Source organism: Zingiber officinale, chromosome 6A, assembly GCF_018446385.1.
Source record: "Zingiber officinale cultivar Zhangliang chromosome 6A, Zo_v1.1, whole genome shotgun sequence".
Classification (NCBI taxonomy): Eukaryota; Viridiplantae; Streptophyta; class Magnoliopsida; order Zingiberales; family Zingiberaceae; genus Zingiber; species Zingiber officinale.
In genome coordinates this window covers 23072906-23093592 of record NC_055997.1, presented here as the reverse complement: position 1 = coordinate 23093592, position 20687 = coordinate 23072906, and the positions used below count along the sequence as shown (strand labels likewise).

The following is a 20687-nucleotide window of genomic DNA, read 5'->3' as shown; positions in this document are numbered from 1 at the left end:
CTTAGGGTCTCCCCTCGAGCATCAGGTCACTCTTGACCTGCTTAAGGCCTCCCCTCAAGTATCGGGTCACTCTTGACTTGCTCAAGGCTTCCCTTACTTTGTTCAAGGTTTCACCCACATGGTTCAATCTTGGATCATGGCTATGGCTCGTGCTTCTTCTGGCAGTTAGTCCAGTGAAGAGCAAATACCAATTAAAGGATCAAAAAGAATTTAGATATCTCCACAATGGTAAGTGACCTAAGCACTCATGATTTTGCTCTTGGGCTCTACCCAAAAGACCTCATGTCAATGAAGATATCTTTTTCTTATAAACCCTTGATTTTTTTCATGTATTTTCAATGTGGGACTATCTTTGTAACCTTGCAACCCCAATAGCGCTAACTCTGGTTTGCAAGGTAAAAATATTTTCTATCGTATGGATTAACCTTTTTCTTGCAGGAGAAATCTGTTAAAGAAAAGGGGGTCCGAGCGCCCTGACTCCGGGCCCTCAGAGCTGGTTCAGGCACTTAGAGCAGGCTTGCCCAGGAGGGTGCTTGGGGCGCCTTGGCGGTCTGGGTGCCCAGACTCGGTCTAGGCGCCTGAACCCGAAAAATCATCCTTAAGCTGATGTGGAGCGCATCGATTGGCCGTGCCACGTGGTCCAACGCTCGGAGGGGTTCCAGGCGCTTGGAATGGACCAATTTAAAGGTCTTCAACCAGGAGCTTCAGAACAACAACTACTACAAGTTTCTCTCTTACTCGGTGTTCCGAAAAAGCTTCTACGATGCTGTGAAGCTCTTCCGACAACCGGTGACCAAGACTTTCATATTTTTTTTTGTTGTGGGTAACTTTTATTTTCAATTTTTGTACTTAACTCTTGTAACACTTTTTGTGAATTATTAGTGGATTGCCTAATGAAAGAACTTGATAAGTGTGAGCCTTGGAGTATGAGTCGTCAAAGGCTTAGAACCAAATAAAACTTGATTTGTTAGCATTGTTTTATTTTCTTTTGTTGCGTACCTGTATTAATTTGCTCTCAATGTTTCGACGATTGCTATTCACCCCCTCTAGCGTCTTTCCGATCCTACAGTAAGTGGTTGTAAGCAATTGGAGGAGAGATCCAGTGAGGATGCATTCCTCATTGAGGGAACTGTAGGCGTCGGTCCAGCTTAGATCCATTTGGGAAACGTAAGTTGAGATCTTGACTAGATCCTGGTCTCGAGGAGACAGGATCTAATTACTACTCCTATTTGCTGAGTTGTAGTAACTCTATTTTGCAGGATGACCTATTTTTGTTGCCCAGGACTAACCATTTTTTTACAGGAAAAGGAGTTGAAAAAGGGGGTCCGGGCGCCCGGAGCTGGTCCAGGCACTCAGACTAGTCTTGCCCGGGCGGGTGCCTAGGGTGCCCTAGCAATCAGGGAGCCTGGAGTCGATCTAGGCGCCCAAACCGTAAAATTCATCCATAAGTTGATGTGGAGTGCGTCAATTGGGCAAGTCACGTGGTCTAGGCACCCAGAGGGGTTCTAGGAGTCTGGAATGAGCCTATATAAAGACTTTCGACCAAGAGCTTCATAATAACAATTGCTACAACTTTCATTCTCGTGTGTTGCTTCAAAAAGGCTCTGATGATGTTACAACGCTCCACCGACAACCGGACTTCAACTTTACTTAGTTTTCTTTGTTGTTGGTAGTTTTCATATATAATTCTTGCACTTAATTTGTAACCATTCGAACTATTAGTGGATTGCCTAACGAAAGCACTCGATGAGTGCGGGCCTTGGAGTAGGAGTCGTCGAATGCTATGAACCAAGTAAAAACCACTTGTGTTAACGCTTGGTTTGTCCTCTTCCTTCTTGTTTCCTTCTTTTATTATTTCGTTGTGTACTTCGATTTAATTCGCTATAGATTTTCGACGATCGCTATTCATCCCCCTCTAATGTCTTTCTGGTCCTACAACTTTAGCATTGGAGGCACGCTAGGTTGATTAGAGGTGCTTTGGAGTTGATAACATTGAAGCGATGGAGGCACCCCCAAATGGATAAACGTTGAATACTTGGGATCAAATTAGAGTTGGTGGAGGTACCTTGGGTCATTGGAGGGGCCTCCAATGTAGTATAAAAGGGAGGATTGGCTACATATTTTAACACTAATTCTTCATAAGCTTTCAAGCTCATTCCGCTACATCGTCTTCCTGCTATTGTTGTATTGTAACTCTGCTACGCCCAATTGTTACAGTTAGAACGACACTAACCTCGAACTACTATCTTCAACTACTACAATTGTTAGTAATATTTTAAGTTTTTTACTATTGTTTTGGCATAAGAAAGTGTAATTTATTACACTTTCTTCATTTGTATTTGAGGTTTGATGTTTAGTGAATTTCCCATCGGATATATCCCAAGGGGGCATGGACTTTGAAGTAGTAGTCATCGGATTACAAACCAAGTAACCAATTGTGTGCTAGTTTCTTTACTGTCTTTCGCTATGCATTGACTTTTGACAAGTCTTTTTAAAATGGGAAAAAGAAGTTGGACACAAAAGAGCCAAACCAAATGAGCTTCATGATTCTAATGGAGAATGAAAAAGTAGGCAAACCAGAGTCTGAACTCGAGTCTGAAGCTAAATATGAGTTTGAGTCAAGCCACAGATTCATATATATTTGAGATGAACCAAACAATGAGGTAAATTTTCCCTTAGTTGATAAGTTATATGATATGATTTCTTACTTAACTAAAAAATTGGCTAAGTCTAATGTCTGGGTCTAGTCACTACTTAAGGAGGTTAAAATCCTTTGAGTAGAAGACTAACCTTAGTCCCTCAACTAATCAAGTTTAGGATGAAACCTCAACTTAAGTCCAAAAATTTGAGAAAGAGAATTCCCTTATGAAAAAACAAGTTGAAGAACTAAAAGGAACGTTGGAAATTTTCCTTTGAAAATTTTACGATGATCCCTACTTTGATGTGTGTCAAAGGGGCAAAGATTAATTTAAAGTGAGGTGAGAGAAAACTTAGAAAAACTAACTAAAACTTAGATTGAAGTTAAGTTTAAGTTAGATATACCAATCTTGATTAAACTTTCAACTTAAATACATAAACTGATTACTTACAATTTTTTACTATAATTTAAGATGTTAAAGTTATCAAGTCTTGTTTCAGCACAACTTAAACTTTAAACTCTGATATAAGTTTAAGTAAATTTAATTGCTTTAGATTAAGATTGAAATTTTGTTAAAGCATGTTAAACTCAATTAAAGAAAGGTATTTTTATCTAACTTTAAACTATGTTGGCAAACATAAAAAATGAGAAGATTATTGGTGTAGTTAGCACCGATAATCAAACTTGTATTTTGATGTATGATAAATGGTTTAAAGTTAGACATTATGTAATTTAATATGTGAGTTAAATGTGTATGTCACTTAACATGAGAAGTCCTAATGGGTCAGGAAGACTAGACATTATCAGAAAGACCTAATGGGTTAGGATGACCATACAATAGGAAAAGAGTGTTAGTGGATCAGAAGGTCTAGCCATCGGGCAGAAGACTAGATAAGCTGATATGACAATGCACTTGATGGGTCAGCTAGACTAGACATTAAGTAAGGAAAATCGGATGGGCCGATCAGACACTAAGCAAAAGTATAAGATTAAATAGGTTAGATAGACTAAATGTTTGGCGGTAAGTAAGGTAAGTTCTGGAGAGGTCTTCTGTTCTAGAAGATAATGAGGATGTAGGATCGAACGAGTGCGATAGAGGGGGGGGGGGGGTGAATATCGCGCTTTTAAAATCTTTTCTTTTCGTATTTTAAAGATAATCAGAATATGCAACGGAAAGTAAAATACTCAGTTCAGTTACCTAGTTCGAAAGCTAGGTCGACTCCTACTCCAAGACCCACAATCATTGACTTCACCAATGGGCAATCCACTAAAACCCTTCCTTCCGAAATCCTCAGAAAGAAGCAGATTGTACAAATGTAGATAGAAGATAGTAACAGACTACTATATTCTTTTAAATCAAATACAATGCAAGCTTTAAATAATTATACCGACAAGGGTAGAAGATGAAGCTCGGTCGACCGAATGGAGTAGCTTGCTTGAAGATGTGTAGAAGAATTGTAGCACAAGTAGCTTGTGTAGAGATGAACTTCGAATCGATCAGAATCTGTATCTCAGCCTCGAACCTTGAGCTCTCTTTTATAAGAGTCGTCGACGTTCGGTCGACGATCCCCAGGTTTGGTCGACCGAACCAACTCTCTTCCATCTGACGCTGATTCGATCTTTGGTATTTACTATCATAAAGTGTTCGGTCGACCGATCACCTTTTTCGGTCGTCCGAACAGAGAGTTTCCTTGTTTGTCGAGATTTCACTTAATGTTGCATTGATGAGGTATTGTTCGGTCGACCGATCTGTTGGTTCGGTCGACTGATCAGTTTAGCTTCCTTCCCTGCTTCTGACTGAACTGATCTATGCCACATCGTCAGGGTTCGGTTGATAGATCCTTTGGTTCGATCGACTGATCAAGCTCTGATCGGATTTTCGCTCTATTTTGTCTGAACTTGGGTCTGTTCTGAGTTATTCTGGTTCGGTCGACCGATCAAGCCGGACCTGCAAAATAGAGTTAAACAGTATATTCCTGCAAAACAAAGATTAACACAGTAATATAAAATGCATGGGTAATAATAATAGACAGTTCAACTGTCTTGATCTCAACTTAGAAACCTTTCCGATTTCATCAGTTGGATCAGCAACCTTAGGTTGTTCCCTTCAGGAACACAACCACACTGTCGCTCCTCTAGTTGTTTACCTCAACCTCCCTGTCAAATTTTGATCCTCCAGATCTATTTGGACTTTTCACTTAGCCTTGATCAGCTCGCTAGGACTTTCTCTCGATCTTCGGTCCTCCAGACCTCTCGATCTCACTGCTAAGTGTCGGGTCCTCTCGACCCACTTGGTCTTTTCACCTGGGTTCCACGATCTGCTAAGATTTCTCCTGCCTAGCCTCCAACTAGGTCTTTCCCGGTTGAGTAACCAACCTGCACACTTAGTCAACTTGTTAGATCACAACAAGACTTAACTTGAACTTTTGACAACATCAAAACTTAGGTTTGATTCTGGTACAACTTGCACCAATAGAGGACACATCCTAGTCTAGACAACCTAAGGCGTTGATTCGACTAAAGAAATGAACGAAGGTTTCTAAGTCGAGATTAGACAATCCTAACTATCAGACTTATTCTTGCATAATTATATTGTTATAATTCTATTTTGTAGGGCCTTTATTATTAGTTTTGTTGTGCTAACTTTGTTTTACAGAAAAATAATATTTGGGATAATCGAAAGGTTGGGTCAACCAAACAAAGTGGTTCAGTTGACTGATCCCATAAGATAAGATCAGATCAGATTTGAATTGAACCAAAGAAGGAAATAGTGGGTTGGTCGACTAAAAGCATGATCAACCAATCGATCCTATTTAGTAACTGAAGAGAAAATAGATCAGATCAAATAACAAAGGAAATAACAGGGTTCGATCGAATGAATTGGGAGTCGGTCGACCAAACACATATGGTAAGAGAAAATCATATAAGATCAAATCAAACAGAAAAAGGAAATTTAGAAGTTTAATCAATCAAACATGGAGTTGGTCGATCGATATAGGTTGATTTTGCAAAAGATACGATCTAGGAAGATTATAAACCTAGACGAGAAGCCGGGTGTATTCTAGAGATCGATCGACCAAAAAAAGTTCAGTCGACCGGATAAAAAACTTATAAAAAGAGCCTTGAGGTTTGAGGCTGAAGATCAACTCTCTCTACAACCCATTCTTTTTCTGTTGCTCGAATCATGCAAATGTTGCTTCTACGACACTGATAGGCTCTCTAACAATCGACACTTAATCTTCTACCACTTGTTGTCAGTATAATATTTATTACTTGCATTCATTCAAGGTGATATTAGCTTGTTACTATCCAACTCATTTCTTGTACGAGTTTGCTTCTTCTTCAAAAGTTTTCAGAGAGAAGAACTTTAGTTAATTGCCTATTCGGAAGCGATTAAGGATTACAGATCTTGGAGTAGTAGTCAGTGGACTATGAACAAAGTAAAAAAATCGAACTGTATTCTTGCTTATTTTCCTTTCTTCTGTTGTGGCTTTGTTTCAATTTATTAAAAGAAAAAAGAAGTTTTAACATGCAAGATTCACCCCCGGTCTCTCGTCTCTTTCAATCCTACACTGGTCTACTCTCAGATCAAGCCCAATATGGTCCTTATCTCCAAGAGACTAGGCCCAAGCATTCTAGCTAAAATTTAGCAAAATACTGGAGCATCTCTTGAGAATCCAAAATAAGTAATAGAGGACACGTTTAAACTTCTTGTAATCTCAGAAATCCACATAATCTAAAATGAGTGCAATCTGTGCTCTATAGGTCGATCAGTGTGTTATGACCGAAATCCACTGATGGGCCTAGACTATTTGGATTTCTACAAACTTGCATCCATCCGGTAGGGTAGAGTAAGAGAAAGATAAATATGATATCAAACCTTGATTTTGATCAAGGAACAATATGACCCTGGCGTGAGGAGACAGGACCCAACTTGGTCTTGGTATGCTCTCATATCAGGCCAATGTGATCTTGGTCTCTAGGAGCATACCAAGATCAAGACCAAGACCAAGGCCAATTGGGCCTAGTCTCCCCATACCAGCCTCACAGTGTTACTTGATTAAAATCAAGATTTGACATCATATTTATCTTTCTTTCACACAACCCTATCTGATAGGTGCAAGTTTACAAAAATCCAAATAGCCTAGGTCTAACAGTGATTTTGATCAAAATACATTAATCGACTAAGAGAGCTCAAATTGCACTCATTTCAAATCCTTTAGGTTTCTAAGGTCGCAAAGCATCCAAAGGTGTCCTCCATTACTTATTTCGGACTCCTAGAGGTGCTTCAGTATTATGTTAACTTTTAGCTAGAATGCTTGGTTCTAGTCTCTTGGAGACCAAGACCACGTTGAGCCTAATTTGTGAGCAGACCAGAACCAAGTTAGGCCTGTTCTCTTCACACTAGGTCCAACATGGTCTTGGTTTGTTCTTCGATTAAGCCCAACTTGGCCTTGGCATTCTAAATGAAGATTTTTTTTTTCTCCTTGACACTACTAGGGAGGCCCGAAAATAGTACAAGAGGACACATTTGGATTACTTGGCACTTCAGAAACTCAACAGATTTACGGTACAATTGAACTCTCTAGGTCAATCAATAAATTTTGATTGAAATCTATTGATAGACTTAGATTATTTAAATTTCTACGAATTTACAACCATAAAAAGTAGAGTTTGGAGAAAGAAGATTTAATGTCAAATCATACTTTTTATTTTAGTAGTTAAATTTTAAAAAATAAATTTGTGTGATATAAATTAATAGATGAGAAGAAGGGAGGGAGATTACTTTTCACAAGTAGAGTAGAAAGTAGAGTAGGGTAGAGTAGCGAGAGAGAATATCTTGAAATTACATGCATTTAAATCATAAAAATAATTTTTATATTTAATTTTTGAAATTAAGAATTGAAACCTATGATTGATAAGAGGAGTAGAAAAAAAAGATCATCTAAATCAGTATGGTTTTTAAAATATGATACGTGATTTTAGAATTTAGAAAATGTGTGTGGGCATTTCCGTATGTTTATTAATAGTAGTATTTTTATTCAATAAAATTTAAATAAAAATACCTATAAGCTTGAAAAATGAATAGATGAGATTAAATCTTAAAAGTATAAGATCATGTAAAAGCCTTCTTCTCTCGCTGCAATGAAATTCTGCCTTCTTCCGGCTTCCGATTCGATGGGACCCGCCGCAACTCTTTGGCTTCGCTTGTAAATCCCTAACGTAACGATCGAACGGTCGTCCTCTCCGTCGCCTGCCATCTCATGCCTCCGCCTCAAAAATCCCTCGTCGCTTCTGTTCTCAGCCACCCGAAAGTCGCCGCCCGCCTCAACCCTAACGTCGCCGCCTCCCTCCTCCCCGTCCTAGCCACTCCCTCCCCCTCCCTCCTCCCTCTCCGCGCCGCCCACGCTCTCCTTGCCGTCTCCGGATCCACCGCCCACAAGCCAGTCGCCCGCCACCTCATCCTCCTCTACTCCCGCTGCTTCCCTGACGATGCCATCCTCCTCCACTCCGCCCTTCGATCCCCCGACAACGTCTCTGCTAACAACATTATCAAATCTCTCGTCCGCGTCGGATCCGACGGCTCCCGGGCCGTCCATTTCTTCGCCTGCCATGCCCACCCGGTTGGCTCCCGGCCAAGCCTTTCCACCTTCCCCCTCCTCATCACCTCAGCCAAGCTCCGGGAATCAATTCACCAAGGCGAGATGTTCCACGGCCTTGCATTGAAGTTGGGATTTTTAAGCAAATTGCCTGTGGCCAACTCCTTGATCCACTTGTATGCTTCTTGTGATGCGTTGGACCTGGCAAGGCAGTTGCTCGACGAAATTCCCGTGAAAGACCACGTCTCATACAACTCCGTTCTGGACGGATATGTCAAAAGTTGCAATTTTGGTCAGGCCGAGCAGCTGTTTCAGATCATGCCTTCCCGTAGTATCATTTCTTGGTCTACTCTCTTAAATGGGTATGTCAGAAACAAGATGTTTAACAAGGGAATATTGTTATTTCACCAAATGCAACAGCTTGGGGTTGAGCCGGATGATTGCTCGCTGATCAGTGTGCTGTCAGTCTACTCGCAGTGTAAGCTTCCACTGCATGGAAAATCAGTACATGGGTTCTTGGTGAGGAGGTGGCGGAGGATACCAACTCATGTAAGTAATGCAGTGGTCGGCTTCTACTGCAAGTGTGACTTGTTAGAAGCAGCAGCTGAAGTATTCAAGAGAATCACCAACAAGGATCTGATTTGTTGGAACACGCTGATATCTGGATTTGGAAGTCTTGGCCGTAGCATGGAAGCAATCGGTTTCTTCAATACAATGTTGCAGGAAGGTGTAAAACCAAATGACATTACTTTTACATGTATCTTGGTAGCCTGTGCTCATTCATGCTTGGTTGAGGAAGCACACAAATATTTTAAGATGATGACTGAAAAGTATAATATCAAACCAAAATTTGCACATTACTGGTGTTTGGTTGATCTATATGTTCGAGCTGGAAATCCTGAAGATGCACTGAAGGCAATTCAAAATATGCCCTTGCATAATTCGTCTGCTATATGGGGTGCAGTAATTTGGCTAGCAAAGGTTCGAGGTGATATTAGTGTAGGAGAGCATTTAGGGAAATGTTTGATTGAGCTGGAGCCATATAATAGCAAACGATATGCCCCTCTAGTAAATGTTTATGCTGCAGCATCAAGATGGGACAAATATAAAGAGTTGAAAGACTTGATGAAGGCAAGAGGATTAAAAAAGCTGCCTGATTCTACACTGATAGATTTGAATGTTGTTGTTCACAAGTTTTCTGTGGGCGATGAATCCCAACCAGAGATTCTGCAAGTATATGAAATGCTGAAGAAAATTGCAGAACAACTAAAATTGCAGCATCCTAGGGTTGATGAAACCACAGTTGATGCGATTTAGTTCCGGAAGAAAATTTCATAATCTTGGATATTCCTCTCCTCAATTGGTTTAACACTGCAGGACTGCAGCTGGTCAACCAGAAATGTTAAGCAGTTCAGCTTTATCTGCTAGCTCAAGCATGGTGGAAGCGTTCTGAATCAGGTATTCATTCCTTTTGATGAGATGTTAATCCTTACCCTTGGAAAATATAGATCAGCTACAGGTTGTGTTCTTATGATTTCCTGGAAATAGCAGGTCTCTAGCAACATGAAAATGAGTTGCCGGAATTTTGATTAAAGTACCAACGTAGACTAAAACCATGAGCTACTTCAGGTTCCTTGTTCTTGTGTCTTTATCTTTTGGAAAAAGAGGCGGTAAGTATTTTATGAGAATAAAACCTCTTTCGGAAAGGGTTTTACTTTCTAAAATACATGTAACTTGAGCTGTGAAGATATGCATTACAATTCTTTGGACCTGTAAAGTCCATTATCGGATTGCATGGATGTAATTTGAACTCTGAAATAAGGATTACAATTGAACCAGCCTCTTTGGCATCTCAAAGTCTGTCTCATCCACATTATGCAGATAGTTATCCAAATAGATAAGGAGTATGATTTCTCGTACCGAAGAGGAGATTCCCAGAGTACTCGAGACAATGCCGTCTGAGGCTATTCTTCCATAGTCACCTTTGGAAGTGTCATATTTAGTAATTGTCCTCCATCTTGATCATTCTTTTGGATCAGCAGGAGAGCCAACTGGAGAGCCTACGCGTGGCACCGACATGAGACCGGATGCGGACGTGTTAGAATCTGATAAATCGATCCAGAAATTGGAGCAGAGGACAGTGAAGGATCGCCCACCTCTCACAAAGATTTTCGTTTCATGTTTTCAGCTTATTTATTGGGAAAAAAACACGTGCGGTCATCGTGCAGATGTGCCATCGTATCCGTTGGATCGATAATCGACGGCGGCGAGCTTGCGGAATGGCGGGAGGAAGTGACGGCGCGGTTTGGCGTTAGATTTTGCGGATATAACTTAACAAATCCATAACAAGATAGAGAAATAAAAGGGAAATAAGCGGAAAAGTAGGATATTTGAAGACGATCTTCCCCTGTTCGTTAAATCCGTCTCTTTTATCTATCTTTGTACATAGCTAATGAGCACCACTTCCGCCTCATCCCAATCTACGCCAACCATTTAAAATCTCCCCCTATCCTGTCGCGCCTCTGTTTTTCCTTCTCTTGTTGCTGCTCGATATTCAGTCCCCTTCCCCTCCCATTTGCTGCCATGGCTTCTGCTGCTCTGACTGCTGCGCTCTCCCTCCCTTCTTCTTCCAAATCCTCCTCCTCCTCCTCTGTCTCCATCTCTTCTGTCTCTCTCGACAGGATCGCCAGCTTCCACAAGGTACTGTTTTGCAGTGTTCACGGTCAACTTCTAATCCACAACCTATTTATATTCCAGTTCCTGATTGACTGTGAAGGCGTGCTGGTGCTCTAAGAGAAGAAGCGTGGTGAGGAAGCATGCCTGTGTAGCTGTGAGAGCTCAGGTGACGACAGAAGCAGCGCCCGCGAAGCCGGTGAAGGTCTCGAAGAAGCAAGACGAGGGCGTGGTGACCAACAAGTACAAGCCCAAGGATCCCTACATCAGCACCTGCCTCCTCAACACTAAGATCACCGGCGATGATGCTCCCGGCGAGACTTGGCACATGCTCTTCACCACTGACGGTAAACTTAATTATCTCTCTATTCATATCGCTCGCTAAAATTGATCAGACTGACAAATTAGGATTGCATCCAAGTGAATTGAAACAGAATATAAATGGAATTATTAAATTTGTTGCTTTTGAGTTGGTAGCTGATCCTAAGAATCAGATGCGAACATGCAGGGGAGATTCCTTACAGAGAAGGGCAATCCATTGGAGTTATCGCCGACGGGGTTGACAAGAATGGGAAGCCACACAAGTTGAGATTGTACTCGATTGCCAGCAGTGCTCTTGGAGACTTTGGTGATTCCAAGACTGTAAGTTCTAGTGAAAGTTTTTTAACTAGAAAACTTAAAAATGGGATCAAGCTCTAAATTTCTACCTGCTTTTGTAGGTTTCTCTCTGTGTAAAACGGCTTGTTTATACGAATGATCAAGGGGAGATTGTCAAAGGAGTCTGCTCAAATTTCTTATGTAATTTTTTTGACAAAAATATTGTGGCGTATTAACAAATCTACACTTTTTTTATATATATATGTTGTAAATATTTGTGTGCAATGAACCAATTAGGTGACTTGAAGCCTGGTGCTGAAGTGAAGGTCACAGGGCCAGTTGGGAAAGAAATGCTATTGCCCAAAGATCCTAATGCGACAATAATTATGGTAGAATTTGTTCCATATAAACTTTTGTTTTCTTGAGTTAGTTTTTCTTATGTCGTTTGATGAAATGTTCATGTCAGCTTGCTACTGGAACTGGGATTGCTCCTTTCAGGTCTTTCTTGTGGAAAATGTTCTTTGAGAAGCATGATGATTACAAGGTATTGTTCAACTCTAAGGAATTAGAAACATTTATACCTTTACCAAAAAACATTATTTTTTATGTTTACGATTGTAAATTAAGTTTAGGTTAATTACAACAAAATGCCTTCCAAAACTTTGACAAAAAGTTTGTGTTCTCCATCTTGATGATTGATGAAATTTGCAAAACCATGATAGTTCAATGGACTTGCATGGCTATTCCTGGGAGTTCCCACAAGCAGCTCATTGCTCTACAAGGATGTGAGTTTATAGTTACATTTCCATTCAAATAAATTTTAAATCATTAGTTTTTGAGAACGTATTTGGCAAAATAGATTCTTTATGATCTATGATCAGGAGTTTGCCAAGATGGAGGAGAAGGCACCGAAGAATTTCCGAGTGGACTATGCAGTGAGCAGAGAGCAAACAAATGAGAAAGGCGAGAAAATGTACATCCAAACTCGCATGGCACAGTATGCGAACGAGCTGTGGGAGTTGCTCAAGAAAGACAACACTTATGTCTACATGTGTGGACTGAAAGGAATGGAGAAGGGGATTGACGACATTATGTTGGATTTAGCTGCCAAGGATGGTAAAATGCTGCCTATTTTATGCACAAATTTACGTCACAAAAGAAAAAGGAAATACTCAAAGATCACTAAATATGTCACAATTTGCAGGTATTGACTGGATAGCTTACAAAAAGGAATTGAAGAAGGCAGAACAATGGAATGTGGAAGTCTACTGATTTATCTCAGTTGATGCTAATATTTTTCGTTAAGGATCACATCCCTTAGTGTGATTGTGCTTATGTATATAGTCTCCTTTCAACTTTTGGCCCTATTAAATTTGGAAATGTAGCAAAAAATATATAGTTAATATCAACTTCATCATTTTCGTGTGTTGTATATTTCATTTTCCTCCAATGACCTCTCTTTAATGGAACAATGTAGGATGCCAATCTCTTTTACATTTACCATGATTACATTCCCAAGCTATTGAATAAAGTTTCTGCATTCGGTAACCCCTGAAAATTCATGTTGTGTTCTGTTTAGAATGAAGAACTACAAATTTATAATAACATCATCATTTGCAAAAAGATTTTACAGCTGAAACTAGAACACAATTACAAAGACTTAAAACAAGTTATAGAGGGGGAAAACCACCTCCTCTTATTCTATTATTCTATAACTGATTCCTCTATTTATAACATTCTTGTCTGAAATAATGCTATTGAAGAAAACTCAAATCACAGTTATCCAATGGGGAATCTTTTGATAGCTAATATACATCTCGATGAGCATATTTATGCAAAAATAACAATAATAGAGAAACATATCTCAGAGTTATGGTTTCCCTCTATCTTAAATAACAATAATAGTTACAGGACTTGATTTAAGGGGAGTCAGAGAAGCATATCTCAGCATTATGGTTTTCCTCTATCTTGAATAGAAACCTTTGAGAATGAGAATTCACCTCCATCTGTTTGCTCTTCTACGCCATATTCTTGTCTGTCATTTTCCAACAAGGTTGACATTTGAACTTCTGTATCTGAATCATAATGGTCCATAACATTCCTTCTTGTTGAAGGGGTGAATGTTGCACTGATATGCCCTGTAGTTATACTCCTCTGTATACGGTGAAGAGGAGACACCTGTGGGCTTTGTTCGCCAGTAGAGGAACCATGAGAGCTTTTCTCATGTTTTCTCTTCACAGCTTGATGCCATTGCTTGAGTGCCTTTGAAGTCTGTTCATCGAAGATGGTCTTCTTCATGTGTGTCCCCATCTGTGGAAATTGAAAGTTGATTAGGAAAAGAATGAAATCATAGCAATACAAGATTTGCAAGGTTGAATATTACTATGAATTATATTTTTCAGGCAGAGCAGAAGAAACTTAGCTCATTATCCATCAATGATCATAATTGATTTACTTTCGAGACGAACAGAATATTAATCGATATTGTGTACTAGTTTTGAAACTAAATAATATTTGGTGATGAAAGATCATAAAATCTATACCTGAGATACAAGTGCATAAAGTGGAAGTGTGATATAGCAACACAAGACTTGTCCTCCCACTCTGCATACAAACAATTAAATAGAAAGACAGTGCATCAAACTTCCACTCATTAAAGCTAAGTAACAAGTAAATAAGATTGGCTTGCAGTTGAATTCTTCATAATTAAGTTTTCACCATTTGGAGACCTCTGTGGAGTAAGTAATCTTAAATATTTGTGTAAAGAAGCAACCATAACCTAACAAATTTCGAAGAATTTCTCTGTGTTTCTTTGGAGTTTAGAGCATTCTTAACTTGAAAGAAGGCATCTCCTTCTTGCTTCTAGATTTGGCATAATCACTTTGTACTAAACCTTGTTATTTCTTGTGTTTATGGTATCTTGATCTTTGTCTATTCTTTTCCCCCATTCTTAATCTTGATCTTTGTTCTATGGCTCGAGAAGGAAGAGCTTGAACCTCAAAACAAGATGATAAAAGAAAATGAACTCACCCAATGGCAACTCTCGCAATAATGAACCCAAAGTTATCATGGAAACATGACTTCAATCCAAACTCATACTGCAAAAATAGGGAATCAGAAAACAATTATAAGGATAGATTGCCAAAAAAAAATGATAATTTTTGCCATGAAGGAAGCACATAGGCCAGTTACCCAAATCCAAAAAAAGTAGGTGATCTGGAGTGCATTCTGCAAAGCATGTAGAAACAATGAAGAGTTAAATTTATGTTGAATATATATCCAATTATGGGGTGACTGAAGATATAAATTACTGAGATAAAGTTAAATTCTTTGAAGATAAACCTGAAACAGTGTGAAATGGATGAGGAAGAGAACAAATTGTGGACGTCCAAACCAAAAATGATTGTCACTGAGTTGCACCAGAGGAATCCCTTGGACGACCGCATGTCTCTCTTGAATCTCGATAGCCATCCTTGTGATGATTGCTTGTAGCTTCATTCCGACTGCTAGAATTATCTACCTCACCATCAAAAAATGATCAGCAACTTCACAAGATGAAACGGTTCCATAATATACCAATGAGGTTTGGATCTTACAACTAGGGGAAGTAGTGATGCCCAGAAGAGTCCCTCCCATTCTGAAAAAAGTAACATATTAGTGAAAACTTTATCTGATTTGTCTCGATATGAGTTGGATCAATTTCTAAACTCACCATGAATGTTAAGAAGAAGAACAATCATGGCAGAAACCCATAAGACAGAACTGTTGGCAAACAATAAACAACAAATGAACAAAAGGAATATCAATCAACATAGAAAAAAAAAAAATGAGAAACACTTCCTACAAAAAGCCTTCTAAGGGGACTTAAGCTGAATATTTAAGTTTCTGGATTTTTAAACTAAAAGTTTAGGTGTATTGACATTAGATGTTGAAAAGACTAACTTGTGAGCAACTGAAACCGATAGTTGTGTAACAAAACTAAAGTTTAATTACAAAAGAGAAGCAAATTTAAGTATCACATCCCAAAATTTATAGATTATTTTTAACCTACTACAATGGGTAGATTAATTGGAACTTATTATTGTTTTTGGGATAACTATTTGGACGAGAAGAACTTCAAACATAACCATGCAAAATTGCAAAATTGTGTAATAAAAGTTGTAGGAGTATGCTCATCAATACCTGATGCTCACTACTACTTTAAAGTCATCCTCCAAAGTTCTTTTTATGTATTTTTGGAAGTTAAACTTACTTCTCGGAGCCAGATGAGTCTGAAAATGTGAAACATCAGTAAACTACTTGATTTGGGGGGGAAAAAAAATATTGGAATGCACCTATTGCTGAACTTACATTGATAAACCCATGGCGCAGTGTTAAGTAATCTGCTTTACGGACAGATCTGAAAAATTGTTTAAAAAAGCAAACCTGTATAGGATGAAAGGATTCAGAAAAATAGCATAAAAAGGATATAATAATGGAAAGTTAGTTATCTCTTCTCCCTATAGAAGTCTCAAGTATCAACAATCTTCATTTCAACCATAAATGAGAATTGGCCTTCTATTTATAGATTTTGATTTTAAAGCAAGCAGTTTGATTAAATCCCTTTAGGTAGATAAAGATTATCGGCATCTGCGACATGGTGGTGAGTCACAATTGTGCAACAAGCACAGACTGACAAGCAATATTTAATTACCACTATAGAATGATGGACTAGGGACAATTCTAATCAACTTACAAAGTAGAACAAGATTGGGATTCTATTCCAGATACTTGTATGCTGTCTCACAAATGATGTCTCACGAGTAAATCTGAATCTTGATGGATCTGCAAATTTCGCAAATGAATGCACTAATTAACAAAGAAGTATATAATGAAGAAACATGAAAACGTATCTTCATTTCAATATTTATAAATCATGTTGATTTCCATCCTATGAAACCTGCTAAACTTACTCCGCGAAAATAATGGAAATACACACTGCTCTAGAAATCAGGCATCAACTAGCTAGGAAACAATGAATTGGTCAGGGAACAACTCAACCATGTTATGGTTAAAAAATTATGTCTTGAAAAGACTAATTGTACTAAAAAGCATGTAAATGAACTTGATCACACAACACTAGCAACTTCTCGAAATCCATTCCTGTGGAGTCTCTACTTTGTGGAGAGAATGGAGAGTGATGTTAGCAAATAGAGAAAACTTTTAAGAGCAAAGCATACCGTTGGAAAATTCATACTCAGAAGATGAGGTCTCACTTTCCCACACTTTCCATGCACGCATCTGATATAAATAAAATTCTTCAATTAAAACCGAATGCAGTATACTTCAGGTTAATGGTAACCAATTGTTATCACATGGTTGATTTCAGAAAATAGAAATAATTGGAATCCCAACCAACCTTTGCTCTTCCAAGAGCCATTGTAAAAGCACTACTTGCTACATGAAACACAGCTAAGAAAAAAATGAAGATGTGCAACTGATGTATTCCATTCACCGAAATAAGTGGCACTTTTCCCTGTAGAACCACGATGAAAGAAAGATCTCAACAAGGGCAATGTATGCTCGAATTAATCATAAATCTGTTCATACTACATCTGGAAAGGAACATAAAAGATAGTTCTCAAAACCAATGTGGTTTTATTGGGGACAGTTATCATGGACATTGGTAAGCAAATTCTGAATGTCTTCCATATGCAGGGAGCCCATCTATCAGGTTACTGAAAGGTTGTGAAGGTTGTTAATGTTATTGCCATAGCCATTTAGCCAGTTTGATATAATGTGAGTTTCATGGTCTGGCAATCACATCAGTAAAGTACATATGTTCCTAATAAATTTTTACCTAGAAAAGTGCAGATAGAATATATGTTTAAGATCCCATCAAATCAGAAATAGGAGAAAATGCAGTAACAGAAAGAATATATAAATATAGCATGAATTTTCACAGGCAAATTTTTAATTTCTCAGACTAGTCATCTGCCCCCATATCTATATCGAGCCACAATGACACAAACATGAATATATTCCAAGTGAGGGATCCTAAATCTCCTTGTCCTAGCATTTTTAGTTCGTTGAACATCTAGATTGGTACTCCATCTTATACTCGCACCGAGTGCATGAAAACTATAACATATATAATTCTGACTAATGAAGTAACACTGATGTAAAGAAAATTTAAATGCACAACTTGCACAATGTAGGGGAAAGACTAATAAGAGGCAATTCCAATACTTAGCTATGCAATTCAAATATGTAAAATGCTAAACAGCTTGTACAAGATCTGATACAAATGAGAATGATGTGCCTAGCCAACATTTAATTACCGTAGGACATGACACAACTGTTCCAGCAGCTAGCATCCTTCGTTTCAAATTCTGATTAATGAGAACATTTTGCAAGAGTCTCCTGCGGTGTTCTCTACCAGCTTCTTCTGTTGTGCCTTCAGTTGTTTTGATTGAGCATGGCAACATGGTATCTGCAATGCTGTCCGGTATGCAGATTTTAGATATGTAAGTCTGCCCAAATGTCAGTAGTAAAGAAATGAAACCAAGAATCATCAATTCTGCAAATCAAAACAAATAATCAGTGTTAGTGATTTTCAAGTCTTCAATCAAGGGTCCAAACTAGTCCAATCAACACAAACATACAAGCAAAATTTCATTATTGCTAAAATTCATAATTGTGAAAACATATAAATGCAAGTTTATAACTTACCACATTTAACCTTCTCAAGAGCTTCAAACAATGCCTTTTTGTTCTTCCTAGACAACCACTGTATAAAACCATAAATAAAACATTAGAATTTAAGATTTTCTAGATAGTGAAATGAAATACATATAGAGAAATTCAAAAATTAGAAGGCTTAGAGGAAGAATATGAGACAAGAAAAATTTCTTACAATATGTGTTGCTCTGCTGCTTATAGAAAATACTAGAAGGATATAAAAGATAATCAAAAACAAATTTTAATAGATTGCAACAATGAAGCTTTTCTCTTTTGCTTACTTTCTTTCACTTGAATTGCTTAGAGAAGATTTAGGAATGCAACAACACTCTCCCAACAATTGAGTTACAAAAATCCTCATGCTTTGCTCCTTATATAGGTTGCTTGCTATTTCTGGAATTCACCAGTTAGTCGATTGGTACCACACATGAGAAGATTGATATCCTATAGTTGACTATTGTTGTGCAACTTTTTTTTATCAACGACCCTTTTTTGTTTTCCATATGTAGAATTAGTCGACAAATATCCCTTATCAATCAATTAGTCATGCATTAGTCTACTATCTAGTCGACTAACTCACAAACAAAAACATTCTATTCATTGGCAACGAGTCTGAATTGACTACCTAGTCGATTTAACTATCAACTAACTAAAACCAATCATTAGTTGGTTGATACTTTGACTCCGACAAACTCAAGATTAACTCTCATTGTGCCAAGAAACCCTATGCCTTTGGAAATTCCTCGCCTGCCTAGTACAAATCAACTTCGACTTACTAGGATTTCTGCCACTTAGAGACCATGTCTTAATAATTTCATTTATTGCTTACTATTTGGGTCGACATCAACCTACCAAGACTTCATCCTTTGCCCAGCTTCAAGTCAACATTGACTTGATAGGACTTCCATTTGCACAACCTGAGGTCAAACTTGACCAATCAAGATTTCCACTTACCTAGAGGCTACTCCTCCAAGGCTTCATTTTGTCTGACGTCCGATCAATCTTGACTTATTGGAACTTCATTGCTTGTCAAGCATCTCATCTTCCTTAACCTAAACTTCTATTACCAAACATGTAATCCTCTCGACCTGCTTGGACTTCCATCACGTGTATAACATCTGATCAATCTTGAACAATTGAGACTTTATTATTTATCAACACTTTTATACTTTCCATCTGTCAACACTTTTAATAACTCTTGTCTTGTCAACTCCCTATTGGCTCCTCATTGTCAAATGTCTAGTTGATCTCGACCTATTTGAACTTTGTCCAATGTCTATTATCCAACCAACATTAACCTACTTGAAGGCTTGCAACCAATTGGTTTGCTCCTTGGTGGTAGTTCAACTAGGACCTATGCTTTGTTGGTCCCAATTACATTCACCCCATCGTTAATAGCTTACTTCGAAAGAGTCCATATGGTAAACCCTAAACACAACTACAGACAAAGGGAAATCTTCATATTTTTTGAAAGAAAAAAAGATTAATATCAATAATGAGGCAAAGTTAAATTATGCAGCCAGTTAAAGTAGAATACACCTGTGAGATAGTTACTAGGGTTGAGATATTTGCAATAAGGTTAAATGGTTAAAAATAATAATAGATAACACGGCCATTCGGTTTACTAGGTTTGACATATCCTAATTTCGAATTGAATAAAGAAAAATTCAGGCAAACCATTAGACGCTTTTCAACCATCATCCTCTTACTAGACATGAATAGCACAGAGTTCCAAACATAATAGGACAATCTTCAGAACTTACAAAACTACAGCATTCCATCAAAAATGCACCGAGAGTTAGACATGCTAAATTACATAATTCCTAATTAAAAGGAAAGTGCGGATCTTGCAAACAAATCCTTCCCTTAGAACCCTTAAATCCATGGTGCAAAGTAAATCGACTAAATGATTAAGATTACTGTATTTCATTCTTCAACCTCCCAAGAGACGATGTTAAATGCCCCCCAAAGCGGATTGTTTCAGCTCCAAAAACAAACAGAGGATCACGACGGAAGCTAAAGTTGGAATCTTAACAACAGACTCATCTTGAAAATCTATAAACGAACTAAACTAATACGCTATTTTTTCTTCTTTTTTTTTTTCGTTTCACCTCTCCAATGTGATGAAGTCCCTTCTCCAGCAGGATGGAGATGAGAATGATGACGGAGCACACGATTGCAACCGCCCACGTCGGAGTCCGGTCGAGCTCCCTCGATTCCACTCCACCTGCTTCTCCGGCCATACCGAAACAAGAAATCTTTTTTTTTTTTTTTCTCTTCAGTTCCCCTCGCGACAATAAACCTGATCCTCCTTCACCTTGGAAGGTCGATGAGGGGGAGGCATAGACGATTCTCCTATGATAAGAAGGGAATTGGTGCTACAATGGAAGGCATACGGCGCCAGATATGGTAAGCATTTTTCTCCTTCCTCGCTGAGGCTTGAGTTGCACTGTGAGGAG

The 20687-nt window shown here is 38.4% G+C and overlaps 3 protein-coding genes across 3 annotated transcripts; 2 read left to right on the top strand and 1 right to left on the bottom strand.

The window, feature by feature from the left end:
• The first annotated feature begins 7783 nt into the window (after positions 1 to 7783).
• Positions 7784 to 10537, top strand: LOC121996122 (pentatricopeptide repeat-containing protein At5g66520-like). The gene is made up of 2 exons (XM_042549960.1): positions 7784 to 9696; positions 9790 to 10537. The coding sequence occupies exon 1, from the start codon at positions 7903 to 7905 to the stop codon at positions 9553 to 9555; it is 1653 nt and encodes a 550-aa protein (XP_042405894.1). The 5' UTR covers positions 7784 to 7902; the 3' UTR covers positions 9556 to 9696; positions 9790 to 10537.
• A 155-nt stretch (positions 10538 to 10692) lies between these two features.
• On the top strand, positions 10693 to 12925 carry LOC121996123 (ferredoxin--NADP reductase, leaf isozyme 1, chloroplastic-like). The gene is made up of 9 exons (XM_042549961.1): positions 10693 to 10938; positions 11015 to 11258; positions 11420 to 11553; positions 11631 to 11709; positions 11806 to 11897; positions 11975 to 12052; positions 12231 to 12293; positions 12390 to 12624; positions 12713 to 12925. Exons 1-9 carry the CDS (start codon positions 10822 to 10824, stop codon positions 12778 to 12780), a joined length of 1110 nt encoding a protein of 369 aa, XP_042405895.1. The 5' UTR covers positions 10693 to 10821; the 3' UTR covers positions 12781 to 12925.
• Positions 12926 to 14534: 1609 nt separating this feature from the next.
• On the bottom strand, positions 14535 to 20471 carry LOC121993796 (MLO-like protein 10). Its single transcript, XM_042548104.1, has 13 exons — positions 20340 to 20471; positions 18220 to 18277; positions 17829 to 18067; positions 16907 to 17023; positions 16728 to 16788; positions 16244 to 16332; positions 15859 to 15933; positions 15691 to 15779; positions 15221 to 15270; positions 15105 to 15145; positions 14851 to 15024; positions 14701 to 14736; positions 14535 to 14606 (listed from the first exon to the last, which is right to left on the bottom strand). Exons 1-13 carry the CDS (start codon positions 20469 to 20471, stop codon positions 14535 to 14537), a joined length of 1233 nt encoding a protein of 410 aa, XP_042404038.1.
• Between the last annotated feature and the right edge of the window lie 216 nt (positions 20472 to 20687).